Below are 26,334 nucleotides of genomic sequence, written 5' to 3' on the forward strand. Positions count from 1 at the left end.
AGCGGCTATAATATTACTTCATTATTTCTTTGCTCTTATCAGGGTGGGAATTATGGGGGAGGTAGGGTTAGTTCACAAACCTCCTTCTTGCACCTGGAAATCTACTTTGTACATACTTTTTTTTTTTCTACCTTCAAGGCTGCGGTGAGCAAAGCATTTGCAGAAGAGTTACAAAGAACAAACACTTGCCCTTATCTGTTCTACTGTACCGAGCCAGCAATTCTACACAAAGCGGTTATGTCATCTTATAACTAAAATAATCAAAGTTTAAGGCAAATATTTTTTCTGATTCCACATAATGTATTTATTATCTTGAAGGTCCTTAACCTTCAGTCCCGCAAGCAAACTAAGAACGACACGATTGTCCCTGTTACACATTTTTGCTCTGCTTCATGTCCTTAACCTTAGCCCCCGGCAAACTAATAACTCAGCCGTGTCCTATCCTTTCAATCAAACAATCCTCAGAAACATATCGCAGACCCTGCCCTGTTTCCAGTGAGCTGTACGGTTTGCTCCAGTTCGTTAGCTTGCAGAGCATCCTTTACCTGCGCGGGAGGGTACGGGAGATTTGGACAGCGCAGAAAGGAGCGCACCCCGTTCCTAACGGCACATTTTACCGTAACAAGGGGGCAGCGCGAGCTCAAGTTGAAGCACCTGGCTGGAAATGAGCTGCATTTGCCACTGAAACGCAGCCAGGGCATGCAACCAGGTGCACGCTTCCTGTCCCCTGCTGTGCGGAGTGATGCCCGTGTAGCGTACCTGGCTCTGTGCTCAACTTACCAAGCTCTGGTTGTCTGGCAGCATGACAATGATCTGCGCATTGTGATCCCGGATCATTCGCCAGAAGTCCTTAGTTGTGTGGGGCAGAGGGTGCTGGGTGATGATGAACTCGTTGCTCCTGTAGTAACCCTTACACAGCAAAGGCAAAAACACGTGGTTATTGAACCGAATACACCAAAGGCAATATCTTTCTGTTACAGAAACGGACAACGTTGCTTTGCCTAGACCTGAAAACGCCCTACCTAATTTACTTCAAGGGTTATTGCTAATATTTCTACACAAACCATCGTCTTTCAAACTTCATATCCGCTCTGCAGTCTCCCCGCTGGTTTTGTTTACCGTTAACGCCAACATTTATTTGAGAACCGGCACTGAAAACACTAATTCCACAAAAATGCCGCGCGTAACTTAAGTATTTTAGACAATGAACTTTAATAAAAGACAGTTAATGGCTTTACGTTATGGAAACGTGTTGAAACCTCTTCCTTTATGCTGAGCCACCATATACAAAATGAAGACAATGATAGGAATCTGGTATTTAGCACCTCTCAACTTTGTAATTTGACTTTGTAATTAAGGGTTGGCTTCCTCACCATGATGTAAGAGGCATTAATGTAGTCGGTTCCCTTCATTCCAGGCAAGGGTGCGAGGCCCACTCGCGCACGCTCAGCTGTAAGATAAAAAAGGATCAAAGCGTGGTCGCGGCAGAATACAGAAAGCAGGAATTTCTCAGATGTTTCTAACAAATCCGACACGGCACAACTCCCGTCTCCCCCAGGAGCTGGCCGGCATTTTAACCATGATAAAGCACTGCCAGCAAAAGCCGAATAGAAAAGAAACACTGCACAATATTCCCACAAGGACAAAGTAATTTCAGGAATCAAATTTTACTATAGCCAAGATTTTCACAGCAGGCTGAATTACCAAATAACAGTATCTGCAGTGATGACGGGATTTGAGATAATTCTCAGCTATTGTCTTCCATTCGCCTCCAATTGTGCACAAAACCATCTGATTTATTCTGCTTCTCCATCCTTCTGCAGCATTACCTACTACCATTTCTTTGACCTCGGGGTGAGCTAGCAGCTGTTTCCACAGCTGAAGCAATCCTCTTGATTAGCCACCCGAGAACGTACACGTCTCCCTCAACACATCTAGCTTCCTTTAGAGGGAGGAGATGCAGTCAGACTCCCAATGTCCCTGGTTTTTTTGAGTTTAGGCTTCACGCGCTATCCAGGTCAATGGAGCCATCCACATGTGGTGATTTAATTACAGCAGCGACGCTGCAAAACAAGCATCTTCAACCACATGGCAAAACCTCCTCTGCACGTACAGCTCTAAGACTGTATCTCCTTGCATACAACATGCCCCAGAATAAGAGACGCACCTTGTATTCGAAAGGCCGAATGAAAAAAATAAATAGCTCTTTCCTTATAGGAAGTAGCTACGCTGCAGCAGCTGGGGAGCTGAGCCTGCTGTCGTATGGGACCCCATGCCAACTTTCCATTAGCTTTTTGCCTGGGAAGCACCAGAAACGGCTCTAGCTGTACTCACTTGCATAACATATGTACTCCCAATTTCCAGCAGCTCTTTTCTGGGGGGGAAAAGGTGCGTGTTTTATGCAAGAAAATGTGGTAATCCAATGTTGGATGTTTCATCGACAAAAAACCTGCTCAACACCGTGTTTGGACAAGGGGTCTGGCTGACCCTGTCACCGGGCCCTTTTGCTCCGTTTCAGCAAAATCATTTTAAAAGACAAGCTAGCGTCGGCCAAACAAAAAGGCAACACCCCTCCTCACTAGCAGCCAGGCTCCTTCATGCATAACGCAGGCAAAACCCAACACAAAAACTTCTGCTAAGCAATAATCAAACTGAAGATGTGATCTTACACGGCACGACTGATGAGTTCCTGTTCTTCTCTTTGTTGCAGTCTTTCTGAGCACTGAAGCATTCCACATATTTTGCATTACATTGTGTAACCAGCTGAAAGAAAATAAGCGGTAATTGGTTTGACTGAGTCGTCATGGCTCTCCGAACCGAGAGGCAAGGTTTTTCCTAACTCCTAGAAAGACGCATCACTAGAAGAACAAATTGCATTGCTAATTTTGTTTAAAGTATGGGGGATGGCAACAGCGATCATAAAATATGTTCATTGGACAGTCAGGTCTGTGCAGATTTCAGCTTTGGCATCCAGTGAAAATGAACTTCCCTCCAAAGCTGATTCTTGCTCAAGACTGAGCGACTTAGGTGTTAGGCACTGGGGCCCTCACCCAGGAAGCCAAGGTTTAGGGCTCTAGGCCCCCTTCACCCAGAGGGGATTGAACCGGCATCTCTCTCACTGCCCAGAACAACTCTCTAATCACCCGGCCACGGGTTAGGTATTATCCAGTCCCCTCTCCAGTGCTCCTTTTGAAAGCAAGTCACTGAACCTTTCCCTTAAAAGTCAACGAATAAAATGGATGCATGGAGCTGGCCTTGGATATATTTGCATGTCCACGAAGGGCACGCATACATGTCTGGCCAGCGAGTAGGTGATGGCGCATGCTCAGTCTTCATGTGTGCGCTTATGTGTCTGCACTGCAGGGATAGTATCATTGCAACCTATGCCAAAGTCCCCAAAATGCCACTTACGCAGGGAGACAAATCACTGTTCTGGTACACAAAGGGGACACGCATTGTGCCCTTCATGTCTCAGGTCAGTTTGAGAACTGGGACTTAGGCTGCTAAGACACGGGGGGGGGTTTCTTTTGAACTTTCTGCCAGGAAGATTTCTCTACGAGACTCATGTTTAGGACTTGGATTTTTCCAAAAAAAAAAAGAGAGAAAAAGAAGAAAAATTTGTGCGCTGAATTTCTTCTGCAACTGCAATTTTTTTTCTTGTTTAATTCGGTGCTTAAGCATCTGGAATGTCATGAATGCTGCAGCAATGCAGAGATTCTCAGACGTGAATTCAGAAAATGGCCTATTCATTTTCTGGGTTGTTTGGCACCTGGTGTAATTTGTTTAACACTTCCAGGTCCTTAGCTGGTGTATGACCGAGCGAGCTGTGCTGGAAAAGCAGACTGCACAGTCTTCCCACGAGACACAGTCGTACAAAATAATTTTAAACACGCTCGTAAAAAAAAAATAATAATAAAAAAACCCTCAAATGCCAGGAAGCTTTTAATGCTAAAATGGGAGAAATAGGCAAAACAGTTTCTTTTGCCACAACGAATGTTATTCTGTGGTTTATTACTGGAAAGGAGCAGGTGCGACAACTATTAGCGACGAGACTATTTCCTGAGTAGCGGAAGACGTGTTTATCCTACACCGACCGCGCCGAGGTTTTACATTATGCTAACGGCCCCCATTCTGCTAGCTTTCACTAGAGCTGGGTTCGAGGCATGATGATGATCTACATTAAAAGCTAATCAGATTTCAGGAGTGCTCAGATTCATGGGTTGGTTCAAGCTGCTTTCAGTGCCTGACTCTTAACGTCCCACCAGTCTGACTCCATAGACTTAACCCAGATTTACAGCAATGCACCTACGGTTGTTCAGGCTAAATCCTCCATGCTTGGCAGTGCTGACCCAGTGGTTTGGCTCTAGTTTTACTTACGAGATACAACAGTAAAGACACGCCCAAAGCAGAGTGACTAAAACGCTCCTGGCGACTCTGGGAGCTCCTGTACCTTGAACTGTTTCTCTAGTCGTGTCTTGCCTCCTATTCCAGGTATGACGATGCTGTTAACGTAACTATGCAGCTGATTTGCAGACACTTCCGTTTCCTTCCCAAAGATGGCTTCCAACAAGGCATCATGAATAAAAATGTACTGCTCCTAGAAAAGCAACAGCAAGCAGTTTCAGAGCAAGGTCAGTGAAGCAGGGTGCAGCCGTTAATGAAGGTTTGCAGCATACAGAGGAAAGGGTTACAACCTCCTTTTCAAAACACGCTGCCAAAACCAGCATCCACGTTCCCGAGTATACGACAAACAACGGAGGTAGTCGAGAGAGGCGTTGCAAGCTTATGATCTTGGAAAGAGACGTTCCAGCACCCCAGAGGCCTGGTGATTTATTTAATTTGTACAGAGAAATAACTGAAAAATCCATTTCCCTTTTGATTACCCCATAAAAACGAACGCAGCCTGAAATCCAGCATCTCCCCGATCTTTACCTCTGTCTGGACGAGGTAGTTGCGCTGGGTCCTGATGTGTTTCAGAAAGCCCAGGACATTGACTGTGCTTTTGTCTTTTATCTGCTGCAGCATCACAATGTAGGTGCCAGTCCTGCCCACACAGGCGCTGCACGAGACACGAGAAGAGACCGGGATGAGTCAACTCTACCAAATTCAGGGCTCACAATGGCAAAGGAGAAATCCTTCAGCTCAAATACTCCTGTCCATCACAATTACTTTTGCTTCTTCAAGTCCTGAAACCAAACGGTTTCTTGGACATTTTAGGATATTAATTCTGACCCAACGCGTGCTTGCGTCCACCACCTCTAATGACAATTCTCCCCAGAGTTTATTTCCCTTTCTCTCCTCAGCTAGCTGGCTTCTTTCTTTGCATCTTTCTATCTTGCAGCAAAATGAAAGTGTGAGTGGGGCGCGCGCTGTGCTAGCAGTGAAGTCAGCGGTGAAGCCCCCTCTGCCCCATCCGAATTGCTGCAGTCCCCTTGCTCCTGAGATCGCAGTGACACAAGTGTGTGCCTACGTGCCGCGCTCCCACCCTCCATCCCTTGGGTGGACGTACCCTTAGTCTCTGCCCCCAGCAAACGCAGGTGGCATTCAGTGACCAATGCTACCCCAGACTACACGATCCCTACGGTCAACACGGGTAAGGTCCATGCTTCGATGAAAGGCTCCCCCACATTCGGCAATGAGGAGCCAGTCTTCATAGGAATTAATCCTACTGCTTTCTGTTCCCAGGTTATGGGTTAAGAGGCGGTTTGCCGATAACTCTTTACAACACTGATATCCGCCAGCCCATGGGTGAACCGTTTCAGCTGCGTCTCAGTTTAATCATTAGCTGCAGCGTGCGACCAGTTGCCCAAGAGGCCTGTTACTGTCTTCTGCTTGTTACTGCTGCAGCTTTAGGAAGCCGTTGATGTGCATCTACTGCAAAACGGCCGTTACCTGAGGTCACGTATGTCACTTGCCACTGCCTGTCGGCATGTGAAACCCACCCTGGGCTGGAGCCTGGCACAAGGCCTCTGCCCCACCGCCAAGCCAGGGGCTTAAGGGGGCCGTGAGCTTTGCACAGACCCTCTCCATGGCGGCACATTTTGTTCCACACCCATTTGCAAGCTAACCACGTATTGCGCCGGCACCGATGGTTCTCCAGCCACAGCGTGCTGCGTACGAGGTGTGTCTTACACGCGCCAGTGAAGCACAGCGCGCCTCGCCGTACCTGCAGTGCACGACCACGGGCCCCATCTCCGGGGTCCTGGCTGCGGAGGATCTCCTCACGAAGGTCAGCACCGGCAGCGCGTACTCCGGCACGCCCATGTCGGGCCACTGGGTGTAGTGGTACTGGATGACCGTCCTCTCGTTCTGCCGCCCCTTGGGGTTGCCTTTCTGACCCTGGGCAAAGAGCGCACGCAACAGGAAGGGACGCGTTAGGAAAGGGAAGTGTGGCCACACGGCAGAGACGCATGATAAACACCTGCTTCTTGGGAAGGCCCAAAAGGGTTAGGATTAAGGTATGAAAAGGATGAAAGGATTCACAATAAGAGAAGAGAAAAAACCCATTCTAACAACTTAATTAACATTAATATAGTTGCTGGGCTTAGAGTCTTTTCCAGGTCTTCTCCCCCTGCCTCCAGCTGGGCAAGGCGAGAACATACTGGGGAGGTCGCGGGTCACAGCAACCAGCTACGGGGACCGGGGAGCACCGTGCAGCTCCTCGCTTTCGGCGCAAAGAACTGCAGATACAGCCTTTCATCAGGGATGCAATGGTCCAGGCTTCTCCACAGCGGTACAGACAGCACGCCAGGCCTGAAGGCACACACGGCACGCTGCCCCCACGCAACAAGCCCCACGACAAGTGACCGCGAACAAAACGGGCTCGCTTGCCTTCTTCATCTTGGCATTTCGGACCGTGAAGCGGCGGACGGTGTAGCAGGCATGGACTTTTGTGCTCTTCGGCGTGACGATAATGTTGCCGTACTCCTCGCTGTTCTCGGTGGGCCAGTACTGATCGCATTTCCTCTAAAGAAAGGGAGAGGGTGCTGGGTCAGGGGTTGGCGCGCTTGGGTTTTGAAACCACCCAAGTCTACCGTTTATTAGAAAAGGTGGACAAATAAAAAGGAAGGGACAGCTCTACTGTGCGCTTTTCAGGCTGTACAGCCATGAACACGCTAGTTGAGCATTTAAAAAAATGCTGCCTCTGCAGACAGCACCAGATATAGTTCTTAATTCACTATATTAAGTAGCTGTGAAGATGCTCCCTTACCCTTCCCTTTTCCACAAGGTTTGTGATCATGACAATAATTCCGGGATTTTGCTCCCAAATCATCCTCCAGAAATCTTCAAATGTTGACTTTAAGGGTCCCTGGGTGGCTATGTAGGCTTTTGCTTTGTTGTAACCCTTCAAAGAAAAGCATAATGCAAAGTCAGATGAAAGCAATATCACGGCAGACATGTTAATAATTTAACAGTAACAAAGAAAGGTGCCTTTCCCATTCTGAATATTTGAGGAGCTGGCAGCAGACATGCCAGGGACTTGCAAAACACAAACACTTCAGAAGCAATAACCAGTTATATTCCCCTTGTATGAAAGGATTCACAAGAAGAGAAGAGGTGGAAAAAAAACATTCAAACAACTTACATCAACATAATTACCATTAATGTAGTCGCTGTGCTTAGAGTCTTTTCCCGGTAAAGGCCTTAGCTTCACCCTACTGTGATCATCTGTGGGGAGAACACACAGCAGAAGCGCACTAAGAAGAAAACGCTTAACAAGGCAGGTAAAACACCCTATTTCCAGCACATTTCTGGGAGGGAGTCATGCCCTTTACAAACACCCTGAAGAAACTGGAGTGAAGGAGAAGTGGAGGAGCCTGCCCTGGGGTTGCGGGAACACATTCTCAGGCTTTGCACGGATTCATTTATTTTTTAAAGCATGTGATTTCTTTAATGCGACAGGTCCCTTTCAAAAGCTGGGAGCAGAAGGTGTTTCTAGGGGAAGGAGGATCTCATTAAGGCGCTGTTTGGACCATCTCACGCTTGTTTGAGGAGGGGTAATCCCTCCTATTTTTGTACGCTGCAATCCCTGCACCCCGTCCTGTGCAGCCGGCCGGCACCCTTAGCCCATGCCACGCACCGCAGGAGCCAGGCGCAGGGACCCTCAACTCGCTCACGGCTGCACAAGAACCACCAAGGAGCAAGGAATTGAACTATGTCTCCCAGGACCCAGGCTCACATCCCTGCCATGGTGTGCACCTGGCACAGATGAGTCACTATAATTCAAGTAAAATCATGCCGGGCTTGCTGCTCCTGCACTTGCTGGACCTGAGAGCGGGTTTACATTGCAACCTTGGTGCTGGCTCAAAATGCTAGGATCCTGCCTCAGTTCCTCGTCAGAGAAGATTACGGATAGCCTTATTCTGCTTCCCATGGCCTGTCCTACTCTTGAAATGGCCTTCAGGTTAGCGGTTCTCAAAAGGACACCTGCGCTGCACTGTGTATGCTGCCGTCTGTCCCGGTCACGTTCTCCACCGGATGCCAGATGTAGCATATTTGGAAGTAGGAAGGAAGCTCATGGATCAATAAAACACTCTGCCCCTCCATGCCCCTCCTCAAAGTCACCTTCCCCCAGATGAGCGCACACGGTGCTGACAGTGATTCGATCCTAATTACCCAGCTCCGTGGCTTTACACAGGACGGCTACCTTTGTGCACTGCCCTCACCCTACCCGACGTCAAAGCGCCGACATTTTCGTACGGGGATGAGCGAAACGCACAACTTAAAAACTTTGGACAACCTGGTTGGGGAGGATTTCATGACCACGCTGGCAAACGTTAGTGGCCGCCCTTCTCTGGCCTAAGTCATTTCAAACAACCTGGTTCCCCGCTCAGGGTCTGGTCCCCTCTGAAGCGAGCGCCTCTCGCTATGGTTGTGCTATCTTTACTACAAGTGCTTACTCACATGCTAAAATGTTGATGTATCTGTTCTTGTGCTTGTTATCGGGGTGGTTGGAATGTTCTGCCGTGATGCTCATGTCGGCCGTACAGCGCTGCACTTCCTATTAATAAAATTATTCAGACAGAAAAGACATCAGAGCAAGAACAGGCAGTTTGTCTCCGTTTTACAACAGCTCCCTGAAAACAGGCTTAAACATCAACACTTTAATTGTCTGATTTATTTTTTTAATCTGCCAGTAGGTTCCCAGCTAATTAAACCTGGGACATTAGCGGACTCCCAGGCTTCGATTACAGAACCGAGTCTCCGTGATGGGTGAAGGTCACGCTTCGGAGGAGGGCAGCAGAAAGTCTATGTAACACACAATGTGGGCTCTTCTTCTCCTTCCCCCGCCCACCGCAGAAAATGTTGGCTTTTTTGGAAGAGATTTCAGTGCAAAGTGGCACCGCTGCTTCTCGTGGGTGTCGTTCCCTCCTACAAGGAGTGGCCGCATAGCTCAGCAGCACACCAAGGTCACAAGTTTGATCCCTGGTTGGACTAGATGATCTCTTGAGGTTCCTTCCAGCCTTACTTCTCTATGGGCGTGTTTACACATTCATTAATGTGCATTTAGTTTAATACTTCCTTAATAAAGTACTAACTAAATGCGCAGTACCGAAAGTTACTGAGCATTAGCACCGGTGCGCGGTTATTTAGTGACGCTTACTGCGCATTAGCCTAATAACACTGCGCAGTGGGCTATTAGCACGGTTTGTGCAGTGACACGCTACTGCGCAGTGTTATGAGGCCAATGGGCAGTAAGTGTCTCGTGTAGACGTGCCCTACGATAGCAGGTTTGCTCTACGATAACCTCCACTGTTGGCGCGTGCTCGGACAGGACTCCCCTACCTACAGTGCAACACTTTCTGGTGGGAAGAAAGGAGTGTGCGCCAATGGTGTGTTATGGAAATGGTTCTCATGTGTGGTTTTCCAGCCAACATCTGGACCAGCTGGCCTCTGCACCTATTTGTGGCATTGGTGTTTCCATACCATATGAATGAAATAGATCTGTGGGGGAGACGGACAGTGCCTGATGCCCACCTGACACCTGAAGAGCAAAAGATTTCCAGATTTTGGAAGAAAAATGCAATTTTTTTCATGTGCAGCAGGGACATCTCCTCAGGGGTGGAGTTGCAGAGGCGTTTAAGCATCTAACGAGGCAGACAAGTGCCCAGTGACTTCTACAAGGGTGTCTAAATAGGATAGGTGGGCAGCTCCCACTGGCTTTCCGATCCTGGCATACTCCAAGATGGGTAACAAACCGTATCAACACGCGGCCGGGAAAACGCCAGAGCGGGACGTCTTCTCCCCACAGCATGGGGATCCCAACGACTGACCTGCAACCAGATTTATCTAAAGACCTACCGAATTTCTGAGCACGTCTTGCGGCCTTAACTAGTCAAACACATCCTCTATTCATCCAGGGAGCTATTTTAACCGGTAAGCCCACCGACAATGCCCCTTTTAAAATATCCTTCTTACGTCTACTTAACTTCTTCATCGTTAGCATGAACACTACTATTATTCCATTACACTGGAACCACTTCTTGAAAATACACTGATGTGGGCTTGTTTAAACATTTGTAGGAGAAGCTATTTAGCGGGTTCAAGAAGTCACATTTTATAACCTAGATTTCCTCACAGCTAGGGAAGGGAAGTGCCAAATTACTTTGTACTGTAGGCTTCAAAAATAACAGTATAGAGCCTGCCTAATAAGGGAAGTCATTAGCAGAACGCAGCTGCTACAAAGATCAAGAGCTAAGTGACAGAGAAAATTATCAAGAGAAATGCTATACAAACAGCAGATGTAACAGAGTTCGGCATTATGCAGACATTTCACAAAGGAATTGCATAGCAATTTTGATATTTTTCACCGCATTTACATTTAAAAAGTGCAAAGTATACGAAAACCAAGTACAGTTTGTGGCTTTTATATTCACAGGGCATTCCCTAGCGAACAGTTGCCTCTTCCTCTCTCTTTGAAAGGGAGGAAGACACTGGAGGCAAAGGAGATGAGCTGAACTATGACAAAGATGAACGAGACAAAACCCTTCGCTGGCCTAAATTAACAGAATCCCATTTCTACCAGGGAAAAGCAAAACATTTTTCACCTTAATTTCAGCACTTGGTTTAACACCGCCTGCCAGCTCCAACGGGCCACGGAAAACACTCCGCTTTGGAGCACGGATTAAACCACAAGCAACATTAGCTCAGTCTAAGCCACGAATGGGAAACTGCTTGCATTTTTGTTTTTTGTTTTTTAAGTACAAAACTTTCTATTCCTACACGATTAGAGGGTGCTCATCAAATTTTTAAAAAGTTTATGTTCATTACAAAACTTTTTGGAATGGCTATGCATGTTCAAATATTGATGGCAAACTCCTACAGCTGAATATAGGCAAATCCAATAAGAGCTTTTTGGAGAATACTCCAAAGAACATCAAATTTAATAGAAAATTACATCCTTGCAAAGGAATTCTCTAAAATGGCTTAAATACTACGGGGTCAATGTCTCACTTGCTATTAAATTCTATAGGATTTTTCCATAAAGGAACAGTTATGTGCAGTTAGTCATTTTAATGAACCTTTTTAAGTGGATGTTGACTGCGTTCTCAACTTTCCTGGCTGGCCGATAAAAAGTGAATAGCAGGTGAGATTAGACATAAAATGACAGGGGAGAAAAAAATGTGGCCCTGGAATAAGAGGTCTGACACAGCACGAGCTGATGCTTTGGAAAAGTCTCTTTTGAACCCAACAGGCAAGGCACTTCATACCGGAAAACTTGGCCAACATCTCTCCCAACTATACGGTTGGTCCAATAAAAGACATCACAAAAGAAGAGTCTCTCATGCCTTTCCCGCACCATTACGGCTGCAATAACACTACAACCCGACTATATTTCCAAGGGAATTCTAGTATCCTCGAAAACTGTCAAAATGTTCAAAAAAACAAAGTCCTCCGCCCTTAGTTGCAGCCCGTGTCAGCTGGAAACAGGGCAAGTAACAGGCTTCAACTGCAACAAGGGAAGTTTGGGTTAAGCCTTAGGAAAAGCGTTGGCCTACTTGGCCCTAGCAGGGTCAGCTAAAGGGATGAACATGGTGTGGATCCAAGCATCCTTCACTATTTGATGCAGGCCACCCCACAGGGCTTCTGGAAATGATGAACTAGAGGAGTTTTCTAGATGTACTAGATGATTTCCACTATGCTGGAAACCACTGTCCAGGCACCAGGTCTTCCTAAGCTGGCTTCAGTGACACTGGAGGGGTGGGTAAGGCGTCTGCATCGTGGTAACGTTCACAAGGTACAAGATGGTCTTCACACATAAAACTAGACCTGACCCCTGCCTCGAAGAGCTCCCGGTCTCAGAAAATACCACGGCAAAGGGATCAGACAATCAACCAGCCCTATAAGGCAAATAATGAGTTATTGCTAAGTGGTTTTCCATAGGCTCCCTTAGATGGCCAACTTCCTCCAGGATGCCTGGCGGGTAGAGAAGGCAAAGTAGCAGCTACGTTTCTCAGGGAAGAAAGGTGGGTGTCAGGCTGGTCGGGGGGGCAGGAACAGGTAGGAGTCACGGGAAGAGGTGAACGTAAACTCCAGTCTGTTTTCACCCCGTGATGTCGCTACGTCTTAGGTAGATCCTGCTCTGCAGGTTTTAACCCATATTTTTGCCTTTGTTTTGGCTGGAGAACGCCAGCACGAGGCCAGGTCCCTCCTGATGTTGTGACCCGGGCAAAGACCAACGACCGGGTTCGCATCCAGCGCGAGAATTTCAGGTTTTATCTGGAACAGCTGTCGGTGGGTCGCTGCGGAAGGAGGCGTCTAGACCACGTCATTTCTTTCGCTGACTTTAATTGCAGACTAGCTAACGAGCCAGTGTCCTTTACACTGAGCACGTTACTCTCTGAAGATGAACAGGCACATCCTCTCATTTTGTCCTTTTCAACTCCTCATTGACCACTTGAGAACCCAAAGTACACGGTTTCAATCGACCTTTAGTTACTGCAAGAAATGTTATATTCCAAGCTATTATGGCTAATTTAGCTTTTAATTATATTGTCCGTGCTAATGCTAATTGGGATTTGATACACCCAAGTTTAATGACCCATTTTCATTGCCTTCCTGAAGCCAGTTACAGATTAGTTTGATAAACTTCAAAGAATTTTCACTAAACTTAAAAGTGTAAAATCAAACCGCTACATGTCTGGTAATACGAACTAATGAGCTAGAAGTGGCTGGCTCAGCAAGCAGCCTGTTGGCTTCGCTTCTGTGGACGCCCCTCCTTCAAGGGGGTGGTCGAGGTGGCGTGCTCAGAAGACCTTTTTCTGAAGGTGCAAAGGAAGCTAGTTCAGGAGGCACGTCGGGAAATTATGTCGGGGTCGTCCGGCAGTAAGACAGCAAATTTGTTCGTGACAAAGATCTTTTTCACCCCATGCCATCAATCATGACAATCTCCTGAGCCAACGTTTGGTAGTCCTTGCCCATGCTCCTGCTGGCCCAAGGGAAATGCTCCGAGGACACACTGCTACAGACCCGGCGGCTTGCAAGGACCTTGCACAGGAACGGCACAGAGTATTGGGAGAGTCTTGTGTGGGCGTCAATCCTTTAGCAACACGAGGTGAAGGGGAGAGCTGGGGGCATGCGACACACAGGGAAGGGGAAAGCAAACTGAACAGGCTACTCTAGCACTGCACAAAGCCAGGGACAGGCCATTTTAACAATGGTTACAACTGGAGGGCAGAGCCTTTGCTGGCCCACAGTCAACAGCACGGGGCACGCGCAATGCCGAAGGCCACATTGTCCTTTGCTTCCCATGTCGGCTTCAGTTTGAACGTCGTTTCCTCTGGCAATGAGCACTGCTGGAAGGGCTGGCCACGCCGTTCGTGGATGGCTAGGGGCAGGGGACTACAGCATGCCGTGAGCTCGCGCCAGACCCAGGAGCAGCGTGGCCGTGAGTGCAGCCTCTCAGCAGGGCTAGTTGGGCCAGGCGAACTGCTATGCTGAGCCAGCTATACTGGTTTTGGGACCCAAGGGGTGTGTACACCAGGGGTGTCAAACCCATCCCACCCCACAAGCTGGTGAGGGTCACTGGGCCAGTTTGTGGGCCTGAGCGGGCTGTGCTGGAACCAATGCACAGGGCCGGGCCAGCCCAGGGGACACCCCATGTGGCACGTGTCCGTGTACCAGCTCCATGCACTGCACGGGGGGGTTGACACCTCTAGCATACACAGACGTGTGAGCAGATATCTCTGCAAGGAGCTGCCCTGCACTGACACATCCCGAGACACAGCAGCGTCACTCCATGCACACTCATTTCATTCCCGTCACTCCCATCCTCCTTGTAACTCTTCCTCCCACGGCTTGCTTCCCATGAGACGTTAAGGTCCGAGGGGCAGGGACCTCACCTGGACTGAAGTGTGAAGGTGGGACCATCAGATGAACCATTAGCAGTAGGAAGCACAAGTAAATGGGTCTCCCTTGAGTACTGTTACCTTCAAATTCTACTTGTTCAATTTAAAATAACCGCTCCCCGGCATTACACTTTCCAGCTCAACAACGCAGGGTTTCTGTCTATGCTGCAATACAGATGCCCTCGCATCTAGCATCATCACAGGGGGGGCTCTCGCCTCCTGTGCCCCCTAAGACCGACAACATGCGACAAGGCACGACCCTGCGCCACTCAGACTTAACGCTTCCTCCGCTATCAAAAGTCCTAAATTCATTGTGCTCAGGGGCATCCTTTGTGCTCAGGGGCATCCTTAACTATTCTGTGTGTATAAGAAAGACTAGTGAACTGGAAGATAAAGCGGTCTTCTGGCAGCATGACACCCTGATGGGAATATGGATGCATTTTGGATCTACCTTCCATAGAAAGAGCTGCGAGTTTAGAGACCTTTTCTCTGTCACATAAAATGCTTCCTTAGCACATTCGGAAAATATTTAACTCTACCTCTGCCTTTAAAAGGGAGAGAGGGAAGTGGTTTTGAGTATTTGCTTCCAAAAGAATCCTCTGACAATGAAACTCCCCGTAAAACTCAAGGCAGGCTTCCAAAAACACAGGAAAGAAGAGAGAAGCAAACCAAGAGAATATATGCCTTTTGCTCAGGGCAAATTGCATTTGTTCCTAACACACTCATCTCCCTTTCAGCTTCTTTCACAGAGCTGACTGCTACGGAAACTTTACAGCTACTTTTTGGATGCTGTCTGTCTTATGGTTCGAAGTCCCCCAGGGGAAGAGAAGAATATGCTCCCTTTCAGCAGCTAGGCTCCTATTTTCTCTCACGCGACTGAACTTTATATGGACAGACGATACTTTTGGCTAAGTGACTTAAGAGCATCAGTCTGCCTCTCAAAAGTGACCAAAGGCCTGAATGAGCGTGAGCTGCTCTGCCTTTCAGTCGCACAGAAACTACATCTTCACTGCAGCTGGAGAGCGAGCTTGTGGCACGGCGGTCATCTCAGGCTCCTTTGGAAAAAAAAATGGACACCCATTTCTCCCACGCTTAGGTGCTGTGGAAATGTCACCCCATGGTCTTAATGCATCCATCCCGGTCCTGGTCTCGGTCCTTGTTACACCACAGATGTCTTTGGGAGTCCATTGAGGTGATGCTGGTACAAGGGAGAGGAGAATCCTATCCATGCACGTGCCACCAAAGGGAATATAAGCCATTGTAGGAAGGGGCCATTCCTCATATATGTGTGTATGTATATATGTGTAGGTATATGTGTCTATATGCATATGTATACGTGTCTATGTGTGTGTATATATATATATATATATATATATATATATATATATATATATATGTATCTTCTTCTCAAGGCAGCAATCGTTCTAGTCGCAGCCTCTTCTCAGAGGAGGAGATTTCTTTTTTATTTGTTTTTTAAAAAAAAAACCTAAGGACCAAATTCGGGCCTTGTTTGCACCGAACTAAAATGGGAGTAACCACGGTGGCTTCGAGGAGTTACGCCGAGTCTTACACTGGCGGAAAGAGCAGGATCTGCTCGCTGTGCAGTAGTTATAAAAGGCCGCTTCCCTTCATCAGAGCTGGTGAACTCCCGAGAACAGGACTAATTGGCTAAAGCAATCTCTCCTGACAAGCTATCACGGAGCGGCAGTCACAGAGAGCAGCCGTAGCATGAAGGGAAGAAAAAGGCTATTAGAGCTGTATTTCCCTCTGCTGAAAGCTATGGGCGGAAGATGTCCAACATTTGTTAATAGCAATGATTTTGAGGCAGCTGAAGCAAAGCCTGCTTTAAGTCAGACCAAGTTTACAGATGTGTAGCTGATTATTTGGAATAATTGCATGGTGTCCAAACCAGCTGTGATGAATAGCACTGGGGTCTCAGTTCATACATAATTGAGAAGACTGAGTCGCATTTGATCATCCTGATCAAATTCTACCCTCTGGAGGATAAATGTTTGTCCTGAATACCATCAACATTGTTAAATGCCTCAATATTCCTGCTCAGTCATCCAGCCAGCAGTCAATTGAACTAAATCACTTTAACACCTCACACATTTGCTATCCTCATGAATACAAAATGTTTATGACTTACACAATAGTTTTTGGGCATCAGGCAATGCAGCCACTCAGACAGACAGTAACCAAACAGCAGTAAATGGTTTTTAATGGGACCATTAAAGACAATACCTGCATACAGTCTTGTCTTTATTCCATTAAGCAAAGCGGCTTTAGATATTAGCCCACCAGTTATGTTGCACTGTTATGTGTGTAAAGACGTCTGCCTTTATAACTCATGTACCTATATTACTTTTTTAAAACAGCCGTATATTGAAGAATATGAGTGGTCTTTGGCCCTCCACTGAAACGCCACCACAGCTGCCTGCTATTTACCAGCCTTCCTAGTTGAAACCATCTCATCCACACTAATGTGTCCAACGCCCAGGTGTGAACTAGCAGAAAGTTGCTCCTGAAAATGTTAGAGATCGTGTTAACTACAGGATCACTAGATTTGGGACAGAGTTTGCAACTCTTCCTCATGCCGAAGAGCATTTGCTCAACTCAGTAATTTCACGGACATCATCGAGGCCACCCACGCACTAGACTTCTTCAGCACGTGGAAGGATTACCAGAGCAATGCCATTTGCACATTAAACTTCTCAAACTTGTTTCTTCGTAGCGCAGAAGTGCCTTGTGTAGCTCACTGGACCTTCCTATAGCACTAAGGGGCTGAATCTTGGTCTTACTCCCACGTTGGAGGACTTGCAACAGATTTGCAAGGGGGCAACAGAGATTGGGATTCAGCCTAGACCCTCCGCAAGCGGCAGCTCTTAAAACCTTTGCATGATATAAATACCGTGGACTAAGCACCTCGTTCAGGTGTTATTTGGACAAAAATCCCAGCGATGGCAATGGGGATGTTTCCTAGTAAGCAACCGATAATAGTAATTCAAAGAACTAATGGACGGGAGCTTTGGGAAGTGGCCCAAGAGTGATCGATGACAAAGAGCCACGTGTGACATTTCACGCGGGGGGCCAGTCTGCAACCTTTGCTCGCGCTGCAGCTTTCCCCTTTCTGAAAGCCAAGAAGGTCTCTTCCAGATGAGGTCTCACCAGCACTTGGTATATGAACAGCCTTAAAACGTGGTGCTCTCGGCTGGAAATACTTCATCTGATAGGGTGCAGAAGCAGACTTGCTGTTTTCACAGCGGCCTCATATCGGTCTGACATTGTCCCTTGCTAGGTGTACACAACATGTTCAGCTGTGGCAGGAAAAGGCTACTTCATTAAAAGATAAGGGAACGTACCTCGAGGTCTTCTGAGAATCCATGCTGGTTATTTGAATACAGTTCACTGATATGTTTAACAAACTGTTTGACAGGAATGGCTTCCATGTCATCTGTAGGAAGAGAAACACATTCAGAGTTGATAGGAAATGTTTTATTCCTCCCGCCGCCAGTCGCCCCGATCTTTTTCATATCTGAGACCGAGATCTATATTACCATCTACAAATTCAGGTTTGCACTTGGGCCTCAACACCATTTGTATCTGAATTACCCAATGGAAGAGTTTATACCATGCATAGTTACAAAAACCCTAACAGATGTCTAATTCCTTATATTACATATGCAAAGCTAGATACTGCCAATGTAAATCATGTGAATCAGTAGTTGGCTCCCTGTGATGCATTTTTGGAAAGCTAATCCTCAGTACAATTCTACTTTTTATTTTAAAAATAAAATAAAAAGTATAAAGGGTATGTAAAACAACACAGTGTACAAGTAATTGCTGTTAATCTCAGATGAGACTTGTTTTAAAAAATGTTCTTCCCCGTTGTAAGATTTAAGGCCGGCCAGAAAGTCAGACAAAAGTACACAGAGTCTTCCAGCCACTCCTGACAGTGCTCGTTATATTGACTGTTCATGCCACGGGACCGCTTGCTCCTGATGGACATATTCCCAGGATGCCAATAAATCAAGTAGAAACACCTTGTAAAGAAGCTGTAACAAAGCCAAAGATGTTAATGGATTGAAAGAAAACCCAAGGCTTTTCAGGTGGCCCAAACGAAGTTCCTGGGACGCTGTGAAACAAGTGGGACGCGTAGTTATCACCTGCATAGTTTTCCAAAGCAGGATCTAAACATTGCTACATCCCCACTTTGGTTGCTGAAATCATTCAGCTTTCCTGGATAAATTAGATAATGCTTGCAGTTTGGCATTTGGAAAATGTAAAGCGCTATGCAAGTGTGATTATTTTCGGCATGTGCAATAACTTACTGCCTGATTGCATCCTTTCATAGCAATATCCAGGCATTTATGTATTCTGTCTCATATCCTTCTGAGGATTACATGTGGTTTATGTTTACTTCAAGTAATTTTGTGATGCATCTTTCCTCCCTTTAGCGCCCATATGGTTTTGTGCTGCAGCTGCATTACAGTCTGGATTCTCTTGCTTTTAAAACATCTCCATCACTATAGGAAAAATCCAAATATTTCTACAGATAGTTAGCAAAATTTAACCATAAATAAACAGATGTGACATTTACTGTATTCAGAGTGAAAGATCTTTGGCAAACTGAAACCTCTCAGCTGTCACATATGCTTTTCTTCGCAAAGGCTATGAAGATCTGTATGTGTAAATGAGGTTCTACTTTGGCAAGAGTTTTATAGATCTAGGCCTGGCAATCTGATTTCTCTATGGGTGATGGCAGTTACTATTGACCATGTCATTACTTCTCTACTTGCATTTTATCGAGTAAGGCTCTGGGGTGGCTTTTTGCATCTATTGACATTTTCAAACTCAAATCAGTCTTACAGGAAAATACCACCTTTCTTCTATTCAATTTACAAGAGGCAATTGTTGAAGAAATATGTGTAATCTGATCACCTCTCGTGGTAATGTTGCTTTAATTAGCAATGTGCACATTTATTGAATAGCGTTAAGCCATTTAAAAGATTTAACAAGTGTATTATCATTCTAGTAAGCAAGCCATGCACTACAGAAGAGCTAGTGATTTATAATACTTAAATATTAATTCTGTATAATACTCGACTACATTAACGTACATGGGTTCTGTACCCAAGACCTTTGAATTATGGTCTGAAGGGACAGTAGTGCCAAAGGCGGTATTGCTTCCTCTCCCACCAAGTAAACGGTACGTCTTAAATTTCCTTGAAAATAACCTTTACTGCATGAAGCATTTCACTCAATATACACATCATAGCAAAAATCCTAGTGGCAGCAGGAGTAGTCGTGCAGTGCAGCCCGGGACTCCTCGTACCAGGCTGGGGGGGCCAAGCTTAATTTTGCAGAAGGCAAATTTCCATTTTTAGTGATGGGCTGCAGGGCAAGACCTCATTGACGATAGCAATCCCTTCGATCCCTCACGTTCTCAAGGAAAAAGGTCAAGGGCAGCATGTGTAGCAATGAAGCTGTTAACCAGCCCATGACACTATCCACTCACCTTCATAGCCACCGCCAAGCCTACTCCTGGGTTTCCCTCGTTCCCTACTTTCCTTTCTCTCTCCCACTCTTCTTTCTTGGCATCTCTCCTCCGTTCCCTCTGCATAATCTCTTCTCCAGCAAGTCCCAATTCCTCCCAGCCCAACACAGTTCCCCATCCCGTTTGATAAATGGGCAGCAATGAACTAGTTAATTATGCTGGCATGTAAATGAGTAAACATCACAATGAGGCTCTTTGGGGAGGGGGACTTCACCCTTCAGAGCTGCTGTGTGAGGCTGCCAGCAGACTCAGGACACGGCGCTGGAGGAGAGGCTTTTCCTTCCCCTCTGGAAAAGTAATGGCATGACCACGAACGTTAGAACGTCATTAAATGCAATTAAAGACCTGATTTTTTTTTCAGTCAAGGGGTTTATGCATAAAGGGGGGTGGACCTGGCATGGGATGAGGACTTGACTCTTCTGTGACAGTGATCCAGCCCACAGTCAAACCGTCTGTGCCTGGAGTCATTTTAAAATCTGGACAACGCGGTCAAACTGAACGCTGACCCTTCCTGCTGCCCAGGCGAGAAGCTCATCTTCGTCCTCCCCAAGGGCCATAGGAAAGAGCAGATGGTTTGGATGGAGGAGGCTGGATCTGGTAGGGGTTGGGGGTCCTGGTGTGGGGAGGCTTTCCAGTCTGGGGTGCGTGGAAAGTATCCCTGATTTCTGGTTCTCTTTTGAAACCAAAAAAGGGGTGTGTTAGTGTAATTTGGCTTCGTATTTTGCCCGCTGTAAACTCCATACAGCAGCGTGAACTCTTCTGCTTCACATCTAGCTATTACTGGCTTGGGAGATCTGTGCTGAAATGCATGCTAGCGCACACCGCTCTTTGATAGCATTTGCTCTCAAGATATTTGTCTCATAAGTATCTTTCCTTAACTCTCTCTACCACAAAATGCAAATTGAAGTGGGTCCAGGGAACCTGCTTTTTGCAGGTATCTTGGGCCCACGGGCTTTGTTAAACCTCCCTTCCAGCTCAACACAAACGGGCTTCAGCAACCGTAACTCTTTTAGTCAACTCAGGAGATTAATGGAATCCTATAATGGCTAATTAGCAGCCCTAATAGCGGTTCAGTGCCTATTCCCTTTTGCACCACTTACTTTTTTCCAGCCTAAAAGCAGACTGGCATTTGTTAGTGTCAGCATAATGCTAACTTCCTACAAGAGGATTATTCAAAAGGAAAACATGCGTCTTTACAGCAAACAGCAGATCCCCCATCTCTCTAGCCTGTAGATACAACGCTGCATGGAGAACTCGTGCGGGTTAACCTCAGTCAGGACTCAAGCAAAATGGGAACGTTTTCAACATGAACGTAAGTGGGCAGAGGTAACTATTAATGACTAGAAGGGGCTGCAGAGGTCTAGTGAAAGGGCAATGTGTTGTTTGTATTGGATAGTCAAATCTGAACCTCGACGTGCCTGCTGCTCCTTGGCTGTGGGATCTGCGACTGCTGCAAAGGCGCCACGGGAAAAGCGCGCCACGCGCCGCACGCGGCACGGATGAGACCCACTGCAACCATCGTGCAGAACGAACCGGAGAGGGCAAAATGGAAAGAGGCTGCATTGCTGATGCCACCTGAGAAAAGGCATTCGCTGGCACTTCAGCTACATACATAAGGACAGACAAAACCTGCCATTTCTCACCCAACTTTCTAGACGCTGGCAAGCGATGGCCAGCACGGCACACGTCGTGTATTCCTGCAGGAGCCAGCATGTGCCCAGGGTAGTAAAAGCAATAAAGCTGGTGTCAGCTCATGTTTAAAGTCTGTATAATTAGCAATCTCATCAGAAACATTTTTTGCCCTCTTCACTGTCCTTAGCAAAGCTGCTCTGATGCTTCCTCTGAAGCCATAGAGGCCGGGCTTGAAAGGAAAATAGACTGTCCTACCGGAGGGACACTTCCACACAAGGAGATGCTGGATTCATTTGCTGCTCCCCAACGGGCTTAGTATTGCTGAATTGGGACAGACTTTTTTGGGTCAGGAGCGAAACGGGGAGGTTTGCAACAAAGAACAGAACAGCAACGTGCCCTCGACACGTTTTGCAAGGCCACACAAACTCCTCCTCTCCTGCTTGCTTTCCCTTTCCATCTCATAGATTCATAGATGTTAGGGTCGGAAGGGACCTCAATAGATCATCAAGTCCGACCCCCTGCATAAGCAGGAAAGAGTGCTGGGTCTAGATGACCCCAGCTAGATACTCGTCTAACCTCCTCTTGAAGACCCCCAGGGTAGGGGAGAGCACCACCTCCCTCGGGAGCCCGTTCCAGACCTTGGCCACTCGAACTGTGAAGAAGTTCTTCCTAATGTCCAGTCTAAATCTGCTCTCTGCTAGCTTGTGGCCATTGTTTCTTGTAACCCCCGGGGGCGCCTTGGTGAATAAATCCTCACCAATTCCCTTCTGTGCCCCCGTGATGAACTTATAGGCAGCCACAAGGTCGCCTCTCAACCTTCTCTTGCGGAGGCTGAAAAGGTCCAGTTTCTCTAGTCTCTCCTCGTAGGGCTTGGTCTGCAGGCCCTTGACCATACAAGTTGCTCTTCGCTGTACCCTCTCCAGGTTATCCGCATCCTTCTTGAAGTGCGGCGCCCAGAATTGCACGCAGTACTCCAACTGCGGTCTGACCAACGCCCTATAGAGGGGAAGTATCACCTCCCTGGACCTATTCGTCATGCATCTGCTGATGCACGATAAAGTGCCATTGGCTTTTCTGATGGCTTTGTCACACTGCCGGCTCATGTTCATCTTGGAGTCCACTAGGACTCCAAGATCCCTTTCCACCTCCGTGCCACCCAGCAGGTCATTCCCTAGGCTGTAGGTGTGCTGGACATTTTTCCTCCCTAGGTGCAGCACTTTGCATTTCTCCTTGTTGAACTGCATCCTGTTGTTTTCTGCCCACTTGTCCAACCTATCCAGGTCTGCCTGCAGCTGTTCCCTGCCCTCCGGCGTGTCCACTTCTCCCCATAGCTTTGTGTCATCTGCAAACTTGGACAGAGTACACTTCACTCCCTCGTCCAAGTCGCTGATGAAGATGTTAAAGAGTATCGGTCCAAGGACCGAACCCTGCGGGACCCCACTGCCCACACCCTTCCAGGTCGAGACCGACCCATCCACCACGACTCTTTGGGTGCGACGCTCTAGCCAATTCGCCACCCACCGGACTGTGCAGTCATCCACATCACAGCCTCTTAATTTGTTCACCAGTATGGGGTGGGATACCGTATCGAAGGCCTTCCTGAAGTCCAGGTATACGACATCCACCCCTCCTCCTGTGTCCAGGCGTTTCGTAACCTGGTCATAGAAAGAGACTAGGTTGGTCAGGCACGATCTGCCCGCCACAAACCCGTGCTGGTTTCCCCTCAGCATAATTTGTCCTGCCGGGCTCTCACAAATGTGAGCCTTGATAATTTTTTCAAATACTTTACCAAGGATGGAGGTGAGACTGACCGGCCTATAGTTGCCCGGGTCCTCCTTCCTCCCCTTTTTGAAAATGGGGACCACGTTAGCCCTTTTCCAGTCCTCCGGGACTTGGCCCGTGCGCCACGAGCATTCGAATATTCCCGCCAGTGGCTCTGCAATGACGTCGGCCAGTGCCTTCAGCACCCTCGGATGGAGCCCATCCGGGCCTGCCGATTTAAAGGCATCCAGTTCTTCCAAGTGACTCTGCACCACCTCAGGATCTACGCATGGCAGTCTGGCGCCTTGCTGCTGCCTCTCTACAACCCCAGTGAGAGACTTGTCGTGCCCCTCGCTTAGAAATAAATGTTTCATACACTTAAAGCTCTATAAAACTAGAGCCCACCAGTATATATATTCAATATATTTTTAATATATATATATATATAGTTTAAATAAAGTCTCTTGTCCACTTTCAAAACTTGATTTTTTTCCTGGTTTTTTGAAGGGGCAATAAATAAAGTAGAAAAGGCTGAACTGTTTTGCATATCTCTGTGGAAGAACGGCGAACATTTCTACTTTAGAGTTCCAGAAAGATCACTGTACAGAACAAAAGCTTATATACAATCACGTGTGCAATTTTAGTTGGCTGGGCCTTTTACTAATGCAAGATCTCCTCTTTGCCCAGAAGCCCCTTCTACTCTTGACCAAATCCTTCGGTCTCTTCAATTGCAAAAAGCAGCTTCTCTTTCAGCTGTTCATAGCTTTTACATGGCGGCAGATCCAAACGATTAAAGCAAGTATGACTTCTTGGTAACCAGGTTTCCTTGCCAACTTTTTCAATGCAGATCTCGTCCTGCTTTCCTGATGTTCCTCTCACCCTCCCTCCTTCTCACTCCTCATTTCATCACGATCAATAGACATTAATTGCACAGTGCTAAGCTGCTCACCAGGATGCTGAGATGCTCTGTCTTAATTTTCTGCTTTGCATTCCCTAAATAATGAAAAACACCTTGGGTTAAACAAAAACTTGAAAAGGATTCCCACTGCCTGGCGTGGCCGCCCAGCGCAGCGCTTCCTTGGGTAAGCCTTCTTCTATCCGCTCCCTCCGCTGCCTTGGTGAAAATGTAAAAATAAAAAATCTCAGCAAAGGAAAAAAAAATCTCTGCTGGAATTTGTCTGATCCCTGCGCGTGTCGAGGATGTTCTGTTCAAGGACAGCATGGCTCGATTCGTTAAATAACGTATTTCTAGCAAGAACGTGACAGAAGTGTTAGCACATCGCTGGGGGGGAAAAGCATTTTTCTGACTGATCATGTTGTCTTGCAATACAAAAGAAAGCCAGAATGCTTGTAACTGCATAATAACAATATCCATTCACTTATGAGAAAATAAAATCGCAGACGTGGCTTTTATACCGGTAGGATATTGGTTCATCTTTTTTCTACAGAGGTCATATCTGCATAAATATTAAAGTGAGGCAACACAGCGGGTGTCATCCCCTGCGCTTAAACTACATGCTGAAAGCCCTTTAAATGTTGGCACCCTGCTGAAGTTAGTGACCTTAGAATTATTAAGATGAATTATAATTGCTCAGAGCCAAGTACCAAGAGACAGTTCCTTGTTAACTTGCACACTACTTGAATTAGAAGTGTTTACCAATTATTATCATTTCCTCCATGAAACGTGTAGTTCAACATGAATACAGGCAAGAAGATTTATTATGAAAACATTCATGCTTATGAGAGCCTCGATGCTTGGGTACACTATGAAACCTGCACAAAACAGCTAGCAGCAGATTATTATTACCCAGGCATTGTAATTACCTATACATTATAATCAGATGTAAAAATCAGAGGGCAAATTTCTCATGAAGGAGAGAGGCACAGGATAGGGAGGATCACTTGCATTGTACATGCCTGGACGCTAATCACTGGTGCAAGAGTTACGTTCATCTCACTTGCTTCAAGATTACTTTAATACAGCGCCATTAGTCATATGCCAATCGCCGTGATATGAATTACACAAATCACGTTAACGTGGAGTTTAAAACCACACGCATGTTTCCTACGTTGTGTTGTAATTCATTATAAATGAAACAGCAATTCATTCTCTCAGGCGGAAAGGAGAGGTCAAACCCACAGTATTCATTTTCATCTCCCAGAATGAAATGATTTGAGCTTTCCATTTACCTACACACTAAAAATGACTTTATTTGCTGTAGCTAAGTGATACAACTGGGATACAACTAGCAACTGCTAGTAATCCCATATATTTCCATCCTAAGATCCCAATTCTGCCATCTCAGGCTTATATATCTAAGCCTGTGAGCAGTCCCATTCAAATCAGTGGGGCAATATATGAGTTTAATGGTAAGCACTCGTACCAGTGTTTAGACAGCAGAGCCTGAACGCTGGAAAACAACATACTGGGTTTTTCCTCCCAGCCTAAGCCATTTTGTTGCATTTGTTGAACCTATTCAGACCTATTATGAGTAGTGTTTTGCATGTGTATAAAATGCAGATATAGAAAGAATATCTCTATGCTTATATATTTATATGTGCATGTGTGTGTGTGCGTGCATGCACACTATATATATATATGTGTGTGTGTGTGTAGTGTGCGTGCATGCATGCACACATGCATATACAGATGAATATATATATGTGCATGCACATATGCACATATGCGTGAATATATATTCACACACACATATACACACACACACACGGCTGTGAAGCTACACCCAGGCTATGCTGTGTCTTCCTCTCTTCATGCTGATTGAAGCTTCAGGAAGGGGATGAGAAGAGTAATCAGTTGATTCAGGAGTTGAACCCTAGGGCTAGACACGGCACAAGATTTGAGTCCTACCACACTTCTCTGTTGGGGGACGCAGCCACATGCACGTGGAGTTACACGCCTGGACACTACCCGGTGCTGCAGACTATCTGCAGGGCGAAGGGCGGGCTGGGTCACTGAGCTGACCCCTCCGGTATTTCCAGCGGTCTGAAGAGATTATAAGAGAAACGTGTCCTTCA

At 46.6% G+C, this 26,334-nt stretch overlaps 1 protein-coding gene across 1 annotated transcript; it reads right to left on the reverse strand.

The window, feature by feature from the left end:
• Positions 1 to 653: 653 nt before the first annotated feature.
• On the reverse strand, positions 654 to 18,357 carry LOC132249472 (receptor-type tyrosine-protein phosphatase gamma-like). Its single transcript, XM_059724670.1, has 12 exons — positions 18,303 to 18,357; positions 17,711 to 17,802; positions 8,905 to 9,001; positions 7,586 to 7,668; positions 7,211 to 7,345; positions 6,832 to 6,966; positions 6,167 to 6,339; positions 4,933 to 5,059; positions 4,451 to 4,597; positions 2,670 to 2,763; positions 1,374 to 1,450; positions 654 to 909 (listed from the first exon to the last, which is right to left on the reverse strand). The coding sequence occupies exons 1-12, from the start codon at positions 18,355 to 18,357 to the stop codon at positions 772 to 774; spliced, it is 1,353 nt and encodes a 450-aa protein (XP_059580653.1). The 3' UTR covers positions 654 to 771.
• Between the last annotated feature and the right edge of the window lie 7,977 nt (positions 18,358 to 26,334).

This window comes from Alligator mississippiensis, chromosome 1 (genome assembly GCF_030867095.1).
Source record: "Alligator mississippiensis isolate rAllMis1 chromosome 1, rAllMis1, whole genome shotgun sequence".
NCBI classification, from domain to species: Eukaryota; Metazoa; Chordata; order Crocodylia; family Alligatoridae; genus Alligator; species Alligator mississippiensis.